A 17002-nucleotide genomic window follows, 5' to 3' on the forward strand; every position below is an offset into this window, starting at 1 on the left:
AGAGAGAGCCAAACACAGCAAGCGATGAGCCACTTACCTCAGTGAACACGTCTTCCACCAAACAAGCATCCAGTGCTTTCAACACAGATATACGTCAAACATTCCTGGCCCAGTGTGAAAGCCCAGCAGGCATCCACAGGCTGGTTCTCAGTGGATTCACTGGGATTAAGGTTAGTCATAAAAAGGGAGGATAACAAATAAGCTGTCTTCTTAGGGTTTCTTCTCTTGTTCTTTGTACCACAAATTACTTGATGATGTATGTTTTCATCCAAGGAAACAGGCCTAGATAAGGAGCCAGGGTTAGAAAATCAGAACTTCTGCTCTACTGTCCCTGACACCAAAGGTTTTCCAACGTCTGGTCAACAGACATCTCTAGCAGATTTTTAAGAAATGTGAATAAAGTCTGGGTATACCGAAGTCACACACAGCTTTTGTCCCCATTACATTTTCAAACTTCCTTCATATATGGCACTAAGACCAAGTCACGTATTTGGAATGAACCATCCGGTTGATTACATACAGTCTACCACTATAAAAAGGAACATAAAAATGAGTCTTGAACTTGTGTCTATGGAGATACCACCTGGAATGCGCCGGACCACGTCTGAACTTGTATTCTGAGGGCTATCAAAATAAAGGCAGGCCCAAAGGAAACTGAGAAACTGGCCTAGAACTGAGTGCCTGCTATCTCGTCTTCACGTGTATTTTGATTATGTATCTCCCTGTTGGAAGAACAGAACAGTTAAGTTCACCACCACAAAAGCTGGGAAGCAGTACAGGGGCAAGCTCAATGGTCACTTGTGGGCCTAACACAATTACTGAATCTTTCATGATTTTCTACATGTAGTTTTAAATAAAAATAAGTCGTGTTTTTTTTTTTCAGCCCAATATCATAAAATGTGCCCTTTACCGAGGTAAAATTCTCACACCCTAAGAAATAAAACTAATGTAAGTTTTCCTTTCTTACATGTGGTTAACTTCAACTTTACGCAACCAACCTTAATTTTACAGACTCACACTTAACTTTTAAGTAAGTATCTTACCTTTTGAAAGCCACCTTAATATATACTGAAACAGGTTAATTTGTAAGAAGAGAAGACTTTAGGTTACCAACTAAATCACAGTGGCAAGAATTCTAGAATTCTGATATGTCCCCATATGAAGATTTGGGGAAGGATTAATGAGTATTCGTATTCCCTCTTTCATCCAAGCACGTCAAAGCGTATCAGAGAAAACCACCAGACCTTCACCATCCATTCTAAATGCTACCAACTAAAACACTAGCATTTTGAACCACAAAAATATTATGTAAGCATTCAAATTAAAAAATCAATGTGAAAAATCAAAATGATCTGTTAAACCTCCAATTTTTACTTTCAGAGATTGCTGATGCCTATGTCGATGTATCTCAAATAGTTTCCTTTTTACACATTTAACTCAACTTTGATAGTATACCTACCAGACCTGGACCAGGTTAATTGCATAGGAAGATTTTTACTATGTTTACATTTTTCTTAAATTAATTTTAAAAAAGCATAGTAAAGAGTCTGAGGACAAATTATTCAACTGTTTATCATACATAAGACCGCATGACTATAATACAAAGGGGGGTTCTTTTTTCATTTAACGTTACAATATACACAGCAAGTCCGGACTAGATCTTACAATCTGAACACAGGTATTTAACCTTTTCCATGCTGCTTATGTTTACAATGCACAGAAGTCCTGTAACCAAACTGTGTAGTAAAGCACACAAAACTGGACTGTAACATAACACAGTATGCAGAAGCATTGGATTTTATGATTTTCTTTATGTAAATATTGGTTTAAAAACTGCTTTAGTTTTTTGGTGCTTGCTAAGATGTGGCAACCAGCACAGAAAAAAAATGACCTGACCCATATGATATCTTAACCTTATATTCCTAAACAGCAGTAACTACTGAATTCCTTTTGATATTGCTATACTCAAGATGATATCCTTTTATTCACTGTAAACCTTTAAGAACTACCAAGTTCAAAAAAATCATCCACAGGCTTGACAGTTAATTACAAAATAAATATGGATTTCCTGATAAACAAAAAATTTCTGTAGTTTATAAAAACGAATATTTCCAAGTTTCCATTCACATTTACATAGTGTTTAGCCTTTCTTTTGTCACTGTTTACATATAAAAACCTGCTTTTGTTCAGAAAAAAAATTGACCTAGTCAGCCACATGGAATTGCCCAATAGAATGAAAGGCGGTGTTCTGCTGAGTCGTCTTAAACAGGTTAGCGGCAGAGGTAGATTACTGCTTCTTTTCTAGGCTTCTTTTGATCCTGGACAGGTAAATTACTTCATTCTCCCAATTCAACCGCTCAAAAGTGTCACACCCCAAAATTGGTCAATTTAAAATGGGAACACAAATTTAGCAACTGCCAGACTGTGTTACATTAAGGCAGCGTAATCTCAACACGAGGCACCTGTTAATAATACCAGCCTGTCTGCTCAGGTCACGCATGAGAGTTCTGCTTTACTTGCGCTCATACTCTGGACCTGTTGGTGCAATCAAGGTCTTGCTTTCAAGTTTACAAGTAGGTTAATCAGGAATACAAGAATCAACTGCTGGTTCCATAGCTTCTGGATCCAGTGTCCCTTTACCTTCAGAAGCCTGAACACACTTAGAATGTAACAGATGTTGTAATCTTGAATTAGATGTCAATCTATTATGTTCAGTACACAGATTGCTGTAAATGTATTGGCTATGGATTCAACAACAGTTCCAGTTTTGTTTAAGCAATAGTACAGCCATAATTTTCAACTGACATTTAAAAATGGTCTAGTTACACCTTGTGTCAAAGTGCAGAACTGCTACATTATTGGTTACAGACATCTATGTGCTATAAAAACAGCTTTGGTACAATAAATTATCAAAAAAGAAAATAAATTTTTGTAAAATTCACAGCATAATTGTGAGGCAAAAAAGCAGTCACATAAAATTCTGCATTTTTAAAAAATGTTCAGGATGAACAGAAGACATCTTTGTGCAGAAGAAATGGTGGAGATACCACGTGCCGAGAAAAAGCAAAAGAAAAAGTAAAAAGCAGGAAGGGACACAGCTGTAGCTATTTCCATCAAAGCAAACCACTACTTCTGTGACCTTCAACCAATAAGGAAGTCAACTTTATGACACACGCAAAGTGACCTTGCAATACCTTACAATTAGTGGGTCACAAAAGTCTATTTTAAAAGAAAGGCCTCTTGAATTACCCATTCTCTGTGTTTTCAGCATTAAGGACTGTCTGCAAAAGCATGTCCAAAAGTGATTGCATCTGAAATGGTAGGCTCTTCTAATTTCGAGTCCAAATCCATAAGGCCAAAGGTTATCCCAAAGACCACCACTCAGACCTCCCCAGGACTGGCCACGACTGACCCGTTGATTGCTTCTCAGTGCACCTTGGTTAGGAGACCAGTCACGTTCCATCCTATCTTCCTGTGGCCTCTACAACAGGAGAGCCACAGGATCCCATGTAATTGCTGCTTTGATCCTCAGTAGGTTCAGATAGGAGAGTTCTGATCCCCGCCACTCAGCATGCTTACTGTGCCTGACAAACTTCAACACAACCGTCCCTTTCATACAGCTGAAGATGGTGTTTGTGGAAGCTGGAGGTCCCTCTTCCTTACAGTACTGCATTTCCGTGCCCAAGTGTGTTTAGAGGACTTAAAAACCCAAATTTCCCACCCTCCCACCCAAAACAAAACAGAACAAAAAAATAGTGGGGGGGGACAAAAAGAAAAAAAAACACCCTCATGGGCCCTTTATGCAAATTATGTGCAGTGCCTTTTATTTTAAAATTAGTTGGCAAATGACCAAGACCAACATCTGAATATTTTTGCTGAATAGAAAGACCAAAAAAACCCACTATGACTGGGATGTGGCAAGTTAAAATGGGGGAGCAAAAAGAGGATACCTCTGAGCTATCCATGAAGATGGGTTTGGACATGGCTCTTTTAAACACTTCAATGTCCCTTTGCAATCTTTTCAAGTTAAAAAAAAAAAAAAGTCAGCTTTGCCCTCTTGTAGCGGTTCAGTGTGTTAATCTCCTTCTGATTCAAGCAGCTTTGCACTTTGTTTTTGGAAAAAAAACACCACTTCTATAAAAACACACAAGAAACAAACTCAAGTTTCAATGTAGTCACGAGCTAGCTACAGGACTCTGTTGCACACAAACTCCTGTCATGGGGGACTCTTCTCTATCAGCCCCTTGCCTCATTGTCAGATGTCCTTCAGTCATGTAATGTGCAGGACCTGTATTAGCAGAAAATTGGTAAGTTGGATGTCCAGCTATGCCAGTCTCTTGGCGGGGATTGGAGTAGACGGTCAAATTAACGTCCATAGCTCCATTCTGTCCAAAGTCCAAGGTATTAGCAGCCACTGGGCGATTCTGGTAGGCCTGATTGCCTTGATTACCAGTAGAGGAGGAAGATGTCGAGGAAGAAGTCGTTGAGGAAGACAGGGATGTCATGGAGTGGTGACTGTGGCCAACCTCCATAGAATCTTGGGTAGAGGAGCTATTCGTTGGAGAATTGTAGACCCTTGGCCTGGTCCGGTTACCCAAGGCTTGTTGTCCATGGTGGTGGTGATGGTGGTGGTGGTGGTGATGGTGATGGGAACTGTTACCATGGTGATGATGCAATGCATTCTGTTGAGGGGCTACATGAAAGGTTGTTTCTTGAACAGGATGAGTTTCAACAGTGACCTGTGTAGGAGCTTCAGTGCCTGACCAACCAAGAGGAGCAGGAAATTGCTGACGCACCTGAAAGAACAGATTTTTTAAAGGATTTTTCAGAGGACTGTTTCCAAGCTTTAATCTTCCATCAAAAGCGATGACACAAACTAGCATTACATTAATCACGGGTTAAGTGTTTTTGAAACTTTTAATGTGTTAGACGGTTTTATAACACAACATCCCAAATACATTCAAGGGCAAAAAAATTTCATCATGAAAGCTGCAATTTGTAGAAAGTTACATCCTTAAATAGGTTCATTTATTTCACTAGCCACTGTCTTCCCTTGGGAGCACTGTTTATGCTAGGGGTCTGCAAATATTCCCCGAAAAAGGCCAGATAGTATTCTAGGCAGGTCCAAAAGGAAGTCTTTACTTATCCCTCATGTCCTTCCTCTCTCCATCTTTCTTCTTCCAATAAAGGACTACTATCTACCCAGCTGCTTAACAATGCCTCTGTCCAACCCATGAACAAGAACTTACGCGTCCACCTATGAAACAGATGCCAAATTTGGCCTCTTCTCTTCATCCCCACCATCTCTTCTTGCCTAGGCTAACATAACAGCCCCCTAAATGAACTCCTTGCTTCCATCCTTGCCCTTCTCCAAAGGGTAGCAGGAACAATCTTTTCGTAACACAAATCCAATCACTTCCTTATTTAAAATCCTTTAATGACTTCTCACTGCACTTAGAAAAACAAAACAATCCCAAACGGATACAACGGTCTGCATCACCTGGCCAATGCCCACTTCTCCAACCTCTTTTTCCACCCATCCTATCCCTGGCTACCTGGGTTCCAACCAAAGAAGGCTTGCCTTCCATTCCTCCCCTGGGTCACTATCTCTCAAATGCCTCAGTGTACTAATAACACGCTGCTCCCCTCTGCCTAGAAATGTTCTTATTTCTCGGATTTTCTTATTGCTTGGATGTCTCTTTTTCATCACTTCAGTTCCAGAGCCTTCCCTGACCACTCTGACTGATACTGCGTCAACCACTGTGGTAGAAGCCACAGGTTGTGCACAGTATTCTTCTCGTTCCTGAGCACATGGCTACACAACACTTCCCAACCTCCCTTGTACTCACTGATGGCCATATGTCTAAGCTGTCAACGGAATGTGAATGAAACTTTGTATGTCACTGCTAGCCTGGCACACAAAACAGTACCTCCCAAGTCCTTCTGCCTGCTGGACACAGTAGACAATTAGGCCCTAGGGCATGGTGGAACCACAAGATGGTAGGAAACAGGACCCGGAAGACAGCCTAGCCACTAACCTGAACACCTATTCTGGACTGTTAGACAAAAATGAAGGAAACTTGGTACTCCTTAAGCTACCATATTTTGGGGGTCTGTCATATCAGAGTTTGGCCTACTCTAATACATCCTATCCAACAGTCATTCTCTACCAAATCATCCTTATTTTCTTTTTAAGAGCTAACGCTACTTGCCACTTTTATTCATGTTCATTTTATTTACTTGTGTCACTGTAAGCTCTAGGAAGGCAAAAGGCTCAGTCTCTATCACCAGTGGCTGGCACAAATTAAGTGTTTATTCAACGAAGGTGGTCTGAGAACCAAACTTTTAAGAGATACTACTGAAAACAATCAGTAGAAAAGTTGGCAGTGAGTTCTCAGAAAAGAAAATACTAACTGTTTATATATGAAGTTAATCAAGTTACTGGATTAGAAAATCACATGGGGGGCAATCTGGCAATAGTTATCAAAATTATAAATCACGTTACCCTTTGAAACAGTCATTCTGCTTGCAGGAATTTGTATCACAGATAAAATGTGTATATGTGAATGAGACACATACAGTGGTGCCTCCTTATCCGCAAGAGATACAGTCCACGATCCCCACCGGATGCCTGAAACTGCAGAGGACCAAACCCTCTATATACTATGTTTTTTGATCTGATAATCTGGATGGCTACAAAGTAACTTATCTACTGTGTGGACACGCTAGACAAAGGGATGAGTCACGCCTAGGGTGGGACAGCATGAGATTTCATCGTGCTACTCGTAACAGAATTTAAAACTTATCAATTATTTCTGAAATTTTCCACTTAATATTTTTGGATCATGATTGACTGAATAACTGAAACCGTGGATAAGAAGGGACACTACTGTACAGGATTATTTATTAAAGTACCATTTGTAAATAGTAAAAAAGGTTGGAAATGAACTAAACGCCCATTAATAAATAGGGGACTGGTGGCCAAAGCGGCACACGCCTATAATCCCAGCACTTTGGAAGGCTGAGGTGGGAGGATCAGTTCAGCCCAGGAGTTCAAGACCAGCCTGGGAAACATAGTGAGACCTCACTGCAGGGTGTGCTGGGACACAACTGTAGGCCCATTTACTTAGGAGGCTGGGGTGGGAGGATCACTGGAGTCCAGATGCTCAAGGCTGCAGTGAGCTGTGATTGCGCCACTGCACTCCAGCCTGGGTGACAGAGCAAGACCTTAGCTCTAAAAATAAATAAATACATGAATAAACAAACAATAGGGGAATGGTGAAAAGACTTATGGAATATCTAACAGGATACTGTGCAAATAAATAAAAGAATGAAAAAGCTCTCTATGTATTGATATAGAGAGTGCTCCAAAATATATGTCAAGACTAGAAAAACCAAGTTGTTTTGAAACAGTTTGCCTGGTATGGTACTATTTGTGTACAAAGGGTGGATGAAGAGTATGTATTTGTATTTGCTTGAATATGTATAAAATATCTCCAAAAGTATACAAAAAACTAATAAACTAGTAACACTGGTTTAGAAATTGAGGGGCTAGAAGGCATGGAAGGAAGGAAAACCTTTCACTGAATTCCCTTTTATATTTACTTATTTTTAAAACCATGTGACTATAGCAACCACTCAAAAATTAAGTAATAAAAAAGGATTTGAAGCAAAATCTTGACCTCTGTGAAATCCAGGTGGGAGGAATGCGGTGTCTTATGCTACTCTTGTATGTGTTTGCAGTATGGAATAGATCTGGAAGAAAGCAAGGGAAGAAGACGAGACAGGCGGATAGTCTAAAGATTTAGAGAGAGCCCATGGGAACAGTGATACTTAAGACCTGAAGCATAAATAGTAGTTACCAAAGCAAAAGGAGGAGGAAAGGAGTATTCCAGGCTGAGAGCACAGGAAATGTGAGAGAAGAGAGAGAGAATGTGGCATATTACACAAAGTGAAAAATAAATCACTGTGACTAGGGTGAGTGAAGGGGAGAAAGAATGGCCTCGGTGGGGACCAGAACCCACAAAGCACCAATGCCTTGGTAAGAAGTCTACATTTCATTTCAGGTAGAAGGGCAAGTCAAAACTGGTTTAAAGTAGGGAAAATAGGCCGGGTGCGGTGGCTCATGCCTGTAATCCCTGCACTTTGGGAGGCCGAGATGGGCAGATCACCTGAGGTCGGGAGTTCACGACCAGTCTGGCCAACATGGTAAAACCCCGTCTCTACTAAAAATAGAAAAATTAGCCGGCATGGTGACATGTGTCTGTAATCCCAGCTACTCAGGAGGCTGAGGTAGGAGACTTGCTTGAACCAAGGAGGTGGAGGTTGCAATAAGCAGAGATCATGCCATTGCACTCCAGCCTGGGAGATAGAGTGAGACTCCACCTCAGACAAAAAAAAAAAAAAAAAGAGTAGGGAAAATAGCAAGAACAGACCGCTTTAGAGAAAGCTCACTTGGCTGCAGGGAAGAGAATGGTGCTGACAGGTGAATGGAATTAGACACTCCACAACCGTTTTAGACACTCCAAAACTCTTTCTAGTAAGACAGGTCATAACAACCAGGCAAAGTGAAAGGTGGAGAATAAAAACGTATTAAGATGTGGTGAATCCAGATAATTTACTGTCTGATTCAGTGTGGGGAAAGACGGAGAGAGAAGTGCCCCCAGATTTATGACTTGAGCAAATGGGTAAATTTAGGGCCATTTTTACAAAGAATGGCAAAAGTAGAAGAGTTGGGAAGGAAGTGAAATGATGACACCAGTTTATGTGCTGTGTGTGCACATATTGTTGAGACTTTCAAGGTGACATTCATAGTAAACAATTAGAAAGGCCCTAGGGGTTCAGAAGTGAAGTCTAAGTCAGAAGTCAAGACTTAAGAGCAACTGGCATGAAGATGGTGACTGCAGGCCCCGGCACGTGTGGCTGAAATCATCGAGGAAACATTAAGGGGAGTAGGGCAGGGACACGTGTCACGCCTCGAGGAACACTCAGGTTTCAGGGGTGGGTAGAAGAAAAAAAAACAAACAAAGAGACAGTGAAGGAAGGGGCAGAGAAATGGGGGGACAGAGAATCATCCTCCCAAGGAAACCAGCAGTGAGTGTTTCAAAGAGTGGGTAAAAGTCAACACTTCCAAATGAAGTTGTAGAATGCAGAAAGATAGCATTAGGGTGTCCACTGGACCCATCAATGAAGGTCACCGCTGACACCGGCAGGAGAGCTGGAGGGCAGGACCTAAGCGGAACAGGCAAGGAAGTCTTCAGAGTAAAGAGACAAAGACTACAGGTAGCAGTAGTACAGGGAAAGAAAGGGGGACATGCAAAGGTGCTGCTTAAGATGGGAGAGGCCCGAGGATGAGGAAATGCTGATCAACAGAAAAAGCCACAAGAAGAGAGAACGAAGACACCAGAGCCGAGGGAGACCAAAGGGCAAAGTCCCCATGATGGCAGGAGAGAGGGGATCGGGGCAATGAGTAGGCTTGGCCTTAGGCAAAAAGAAAATACATTGCTTCTAACAAAAAAGGGGTAGAGAAGTGGAGAGTGCACACATAGGCAGGATCATGTATTCAATGCTACAAAGCGGAAAGAGTTCCTGTCTGAAGTCTCTTTTCCTTACAATGCAAAGACTGGGTGAGAACAGAGAAGGGGAGGGCAAAGGTTTCTAAGAGCAGAAAGTTTGAAACTATTATTAAAGAGAACAGCAGAGGATGGGACAACTCGGGAAACATGTAAGACTGCCCAGCAGTGGTTGGTGAGTATTAACAGTGCTGACAAACAGCTGCATGTGGGATTTTCTCCAGCACCATTCATTCAGCTGCCCTAGTCACAAGAATGGAGAGTGCTCTTCAACAGCAGTTTACTCATCCATCAAATACTACACTGGCCTCTCACCTTCAAACACCACCATGCAAAATTCTGTATGAACCAACTTACAACTTTATCAGATGATTTAAATATTTTCACCATCACCATCTGCTTCACTCCAATTTTGAAAAAGTACTTAATTAGATCCTCTTCTTCAACAGGTTTAAAAACAGAAAACAAATAAAACAACAACAACAAAAAGGTTAAAATCAAACCAGAAACTGATTCATAATCCAGGACTACAAGTGCTAAAAAATCATGGGAGGAAGCAGAGTCGAGTCATTAAGATCATGACCCAGGGAAATTTACTCAGCCCATGAAGTCTCAGTTTCCACTGTAAAATGGGAATCAAAAAAGCATGAGGATCAAAATGCTGCTTTGGTAAATGAGATAAACACAGGGAAAAAACCGTTCAAAACAACTGCTATGCCCCCAGTAAGTGTTAGCCACTTCTAGACAAGGAGGAGGACAACTGCAAGAATGTGCTTCTCTATGATAAATACTGATATTTTCTTAGACAGCAGAACATCATGAACTTCTAGGGTAAATGATACGGTCATTCTAAAGGCACCTGGCATCCAGTGCTGCTCTACCTGAGCACGGCAGGTGACACAAGCAAATGAACTATGTGCAAGCTCACCTGGGGACTGTGTGTCTCGCAGTCCATGGCCTGCACGGCAGCTGTGAAGTGCCCGCCACTGTGCCGATGCTGGTGCGTCGGATCCGACCGGGCTCTCCCACTGTTGCTTGTCCCCGATGAGCCACCTGAAATATCACAACACAAAACAATACAACTGTGAGTTTAAAATTCAATTTGTTCAAATTTATACTCTGAAACTATACCATTAAAATTGGAAGTATTCACACACACACCACAAAATCTCTAATATTAACTTGAAAGTATATCACAAAGTCTTCATACTCTCTGACTAAAACCAGGTTCTCTCTCGTCCACCACTGAACTAAAACACAATGAAGTCTGGTTTCCCCTTGCGGGAAAACTCAAGCAATGTGGACAAAAATTCCATTTAAGAAGTAGTTTAAACTGCTGGTTAGTAAATAGATTTCCAACTGCCAAACAGAATTTATTACATGCGTAACTAAATATTGGAGCTTTGGGGAGATGAATTTATTGCTAAATATAAAGAACAGATTTAAGTAAAGTAAATGCTCCCCATTAAATTAACAAATTTAATCAACACTTTAAAGTAATCCCACTTCATAAAGAAAACACAAAACATTCCCAAGCCTAATCTAACCGCAGCAACACAGACCTGAGCTTGATGATGTACTGGAGGTGGTGCCCGAAGACTGAGACTGCTCCATGGCGGGGCTTGTAGACACACTATTACTTGTATTTGTACCTTCATCAGCTGTTTTCTTGAAGAAACTGTGCTGCAGAGCATAATAAGGTTGAATTCGAGTTTTGGGGTCATAATCAAGCATCCTTAAAATGAGGTCTTTGAACTTCAAGTAGTCAGCGACCGTATGACCTGACTCCCCAGCACGTCGCCCACCAGGTCCTCCTGTTTCCACTCCAAGAATGTTATGAAGTTTACGGGTTCCTGGTGGTTTGTACTCCTGTAAGAGAGAAGACGAAAGGCTTTCTCTAAATTTGGTGGAATACGTAAACACTCACATAATTTAACTTCAAATATGTTTAAATATATGTTGAGGCCTTTATTAAAAAGGACACTTCATAATTAAATCCTCTGCCTTTTCACACATTAGTATCCCAAATGCATGGCAGTTACAGTTCAACATAATTCTGAGACCAAAAATGGCTATAAATGGCCCAGGGGTCAGTAAACTGTGGCCTGATCCAGAGCCTGGTTTTCTACAGCACCAGCTACAAACATTTTTTCTGTTTTCAAAGGTTGTAAAAACAAGCAACCAAAACCAAAAAACATGTAACAGAGGCCCACAAGGCTGAAAGCATTTTCTCTCGTCTTTTACAGAGAGCACACGTGCCCCTGCCCACCCTGGCTGGTAGCCTCTTTCCTGCCTAACTGTGCACCCTCGGCACCTGCTACACTTCCTTCACCAACAGCAGCCCAAGAAAGCTATGGCAATCACACCAAGGATGTTCTACATAAAAAGGCACTCGCCTAACCCTACCTGCTCAGAGTAGAAAAAGAGAAAATTATGTATGCTTCCCTTTAGAAAATCTATGTAATAATAAATTAACATGTGTTCAGATTCCCTGAAAACCCATTTTTTGATAGATAACAGTATAACCCTTAAAACCTCTATAAATATGGAATTTATTAAGAATAGCATAACCAGGCTTTGACTTCTAGTTACAATGCAGAAATGTGTGAGATGATTGTTCCTTCTCTAGTAAGTCATAAAATCACTGACTTTTAAAGACCCATCAGAGAGCTGCCTGAGGATCCAAAGTTGGAACAAAAATCCCCTGAATTCTACAAAATGAAAAGTCTCTCCTGGAAGGGATCTGCAGTGGGAGAAAGAGAAGCACGCCACAGGTGAGCGAGAAGACTCCAGCCCAAGTCTGAACCAACTTCTGACGGTCAGGTGTGGACAGACAGAAGGATGGGGCAGTACAGCGGGAGGAAGGCGATCTCCCAGGCACGGAGGGTTAGGAGTGGGGCTGCTGGCTGGGCAGTAATGTATAGAAACCACTAGATTTTCCCTGGTTCTAAAGACACAAACACTGCTGAAGCGAATGTCGTGATCCCAGCTCAAAACATCTGAAGACAATGGGGAATAGAATCTAAGTCAAACAAGCAAAGCCTACAGTCAGCTAAGCTACAAAAGAAAACACATCAGCCCCACATGAGGGGCCTGACAGAGTAAGAGGCCTCTTTCTGGGGGAAAATATGATTCATCTTTAACTGTTCTTAAGCAATGAAAGTTTGTCACACATTTTAAAATTACAGACATTTTAAAAAAATGACGTCCACAATCACATGAAAGGAAAAAAACCCAATAGAAGATACACATAAATAAATGGTACAGATGTTGAGAGTAGCAGACTGGAACTTTAAAATAATTACGATAAATTACTTCTAATAAATTATGATAATTAAACAATTTAGTTCAAAAGGTGGACAACATATGAACAGATGTAGAATTTCAGAAGAGAAAAACTATATTTAAAACAAAATAGAAATGCCAGAACTAAAAAATATAGGCTGGGCTCATGTCTCTATACCCAGGTTGAGGAGGGAGGACTGCTTGAGTCCAGGAGTTCAAGACCAGCCTAGGCAACATAGCCAGACCCCGTCCCTACAAAAAATTTTAATAGCTGGGTATGGTGCCTGTACCACTCCTGTAGTCTGAGCTACCTGGGAGGCTGAGGCAGAGGAACTCCTTGAGCCAAGGAAGTCAAGGCTGCAATGAGCCATGATCACACCATTGCACTTTAGCCTGGGCGACAGAGTGAGAACCTGTCTCAAAAATAACAATAACATCACATGAATCCATTTAATAGATTCAACAGCAGACTGGACTCAGCACAAGGAAAAACAAAATGAGTAAACCAGAAGATAGAAAAAGAAATTATCCAAATTAAAAACACAAACAGAAAACAGAATGAATAAATCAGAGACCACTGGGATAATATTCAGCACTGTAACATACATATCACTAAGAACTGGAAGAAAGATGAAAGCACAACAAATATTTGGAAAGACTATGTCTGAGGATTTTCAAAAACTGATGATAGAGGTCAACCCACAGATTCAAGAAACTCAGTGAACTCCCAGGAGAATAAATACAAAGAAAATCATACGTAGGTAAATAGTCAAACTGTAGAAATCAAACAAAGAGAAAACATTAAAATCAGCCAGAGGGAAGAGGGGGAAATATTATATGCAGGGGAATAATGCTAAGAATAACCACTGACTTCTCTACAGAAACAGTGTAATCCAGAAAAAAAGTCAATATACCTGGAAGCAATATCGTAACATCTTTTTCTTTTGCTGAAAGAAAGAAGTTAATCTATAATTCTATATTCACTGAAAATATCTTCCAAAAAATAAAGGTAAACAAATATTTTCAGATCAACACCTGTTGACAGAATTCATTAGGATAACTTACTCATTATAAAATAAAAGTTAAAGGAAGGTCTTGAGGCTAAAGAAATAATACCAGATGGAAGCTAGGAATTGCAAAAAGTAATGAAGAACACCAGAAAAGAGCAAATATAAGGATAAATATAAAAGATCTATTATCCTTATTTTATCTGCTTTTAAATTTCTTTTGTGTGTTTAAATCTATTTTTTATTTAAACAGCCAATAATGTGTTGTGAGATGTAACATGCAAAAGTAATACAACAAGTGCACAAGAGGTAGATAGAATCACATAGTTATCACACTGTTTAACAAGCAATATATTATTATTTGAAGGTAAACTAATGTTAATGGTGCATATTATAAAAGGAACACTAAACATGACACATAGAGGAATAAGTAAAAAATCAATATGGGAGATAAAATAAAATGCCAAAAGTATTCAACAAACCTCCCCACAAAAGGCAGGAAAGAAGGAACAGGAAACAACGAACAGGAAAGACAAACAGAACGCAATTAAACCAAAACTCTGAATAACGGGTTAACTACTATCAGACTAGATTAAAAAACGACCTGACCATATATTGCACACAACACAAAAATAATTCTGTAAATATAAAGGTATGCACAGGTTTACAGTAAAAGGGTAAAAGTGTGTGTGTGTGTATACACATGTTGCATACTTTTCTTCGTATCTTTTTTATCTACACACACACACACACACACACACACACACACACACCCACCCCATGAAAATACCAAGAATAAGAATACTGGTTAAGACTACAGTAGTATCAGACAAAGCAAACTTAAAGACAAACATTACTAGAGACAAAGAGGGGCATTTCAGGATGATAAAAGGGTCAATTTATCAGTAAGTCATAACAATATCAAACATGCATACACCTATTAACAAAGCTTCAAAAACCATAAAGCAATGTTACAAAGGAGTCTAAGACAAATCCAAACTTATCAATAAAGACTCCTCTCTCAATTACTGACAGAATGTACACATACACAAAGATATAAAAGATATGAAGAAAAATATAAAACAATTTCATCTACATTGATAGTTGGAGACCACTACACCAAACAAACACAAAATACAATTCTTATCAAGCACACGTAAAACATTCACAAAGACACATTAGATGCTAGGCCATAAAACAAGTCTCAGTTTTAAAGGACTGAAATCATGTTCTGTGACCAAACTGCTACTAAACTAGAAATCAGTAAGATATCTAGAAAATCCTCAAATATTTTGAAATTATGTAACAAAATTCTAAATAATGACAGGTTAAAGAAGAAATCACAAGTTAGAAACATTTCAGAATGACTGTTTAAAACATATAAAAAGTGGCCAGGTGTGGTGGCTCATGCCTGTAATCCCAGCACTTTGGGAGGACAAGGCGAGTGGATCATGAGGTTAAGAGATCGAGACCATCCTGGTCATATGGTGAAACTCTGCCTCTACTAAAAATACAAAAATTAGCTGGGTGTGTGTAGTCCCAGCTACTTGGGAGGCTGAGACAGAAGAGTCGCTTGAACCTGGGAGGCTGAGGTTGAAGTGAGCCAAGATTGCACCACTGCACTCCAGCCTGGCAACAGAGCGAGACTCCGTCTCCAAAAAAAAAAAAAAAAGAAAGAAAAAAGAAAAAGAAAACAAAAAAGAAAAACCAACAACAAAAACATACAAAAAGCTGCAGAATGCAGCTAAAGCAGTGCTCAGAGGGAAATTCATACGATTAAATTCTACAGTAGCAAAAGGCTTAAAAATCAATGATCTAGTTTCCACCTTTAAGAAGCAAGAAAAGGAGTAAATTCAACCCAAGTAAATGGACATAATGAAGAGCAAAAAAAACCAGAAACTAGATCAAGAATAGAAAAAGAGGCTGGGCGCGGTGGCTCACACCTGTAATCCCAGCACTTTGGGAGGCCAAGGCAGGCAGATCACAACGTCAGGAGATCGAGACCATCCTGGCTAACACGGTGAAATCCCATCTCTACTAAAAATACACAAAATTAGCCAGGTGTAGTCCCAGCTACTCGGGAGGCTGAGGCAGGAGAATGGTGCGAACCCGGGAGGCAGAACTTGCAGTGATCTGAGATTGCGCGCCACTGCACTCCAGACTGGGAGAGAAAGGGAGACTCCGTCTCAAAAAAAAAAAAGAAATCAACAAAGCAAAAGCTGGGTGTCTGAAAGGATTAATAAACTTGATCAACCCTGAGCAAGACTACTTGGGGAAAAAACAGAAAGTACAAACGGCCAATATCAGGAATAAAAGAGAGACTTAGCAATAAAAAAAAAAAAAAAAAACTATCACTATAGATTCTCCAGATATTTTAAAAAAAAGTAAAATATTATTGATAATTTTATGCCAACAAATTCAACAATTTAGGTGAGAAAGAAAAGATTCTTGAAAGATACAACTTACCAAAACCAACTTAAAAAATTTGGATAACCAGATTTTTAACAAAAAACATAAATTATAATGAAATAACCTTCTAACAAAAAATGCCCCAGGTTCTGATGGTTTCATCAATGACCTCTACTAAATATTACAAAAGAAATAATGTCAACCAATCATATGCAAATTTTCTCAGAAAAATCAAGAAAAAATATTTCCTAACAGTTTCACAAGTCCAGCATAACCCTAAAATCAAACCCTAATGATGGTATTATTAATAAAACTTTAGACAAATATCCATTAACGACATAGAAACAAAATTCCTTACCAAGAGACTAGCAAACTGAACTGAGAATAGCATATCAAGGCCAAGTGTAGTTTCTCATAGGGTGGGGCTTAACATTCAAAAAATTAATGCATTTTACCACAAAACAGGAGAAAAATCGTATGATGATCCCTATAGATGCAGAAAAAACATGACAATATTCAAAACCCACTCATGATATTAAAAAAGCAAAAAAGATATACAATTGAAAAAATAAAACTGTCTTCATTCATGGAGCATAAGATTGTTTAAGTAGAAAGCCCTATCAAATTTCAACAACGAAAATATATTCATCCCTCAGTATATGCAGTATATGCAGGGGGTTGGTTCCAGGATCCCCCCACTAAATATACTAAAATTCACATATACTCAAG

At 39.7% G+C, this 17002-nt stretch overlaps 1 protein-coding gene across 5 annotated transcripts in view; it reads right to left on the reverse strand.

Moving 5' to 3' along the window:
- Positions 1–1546: 1546 nt before the first annotated feature.
- DYRK1A (dual specificity tyrosine phosphorylation regulated kinase 1A) overlaps positions 1547–17002 on the reverse strand; it is a 150654-nt gene continuing 135198 nt past the window's right edge. For 4 of the 5 annotated variants that reach the window (XM_025379400.1, XM_025379404.1, XM_025379405.1 and 1 more), the window contains 3 exons: positions 11135–11441; positions 10501–10625; positions 1547–4796 (listed from right to left, as the gene is read on the reverse strand). In XM_025379400.1, coding sequence (XP_025235185.1) covers positions 4176–4796; positions 10501–10625; positions 11135–11441 — 1053 coding nt within the window. In that variant the 3' untranslated portion in view covers positions 1547–4175. The remainder of the gene's footprint in view (positions 4797–10500; positions 10626–11134; positions 11442–17002) is intronic. The other variant, XM_025379402.1, reaches the window with a different exon arrangement.

Source organism: Theropithecus gelada, chromosome 3, assembly GCF_003255815.1.
Source record: "Theropithecus gelada isolate Dixy chromosome 3, Tgel_1.0, whole genome shotgun sequence".
In the NCBI taxonomy this organism is placed as follows: Eukaryota; Metazoa; Chordata; class Mammalia; order Primates; family Cercopithecidae; genus Theropithecus; species Theropithecus gelada.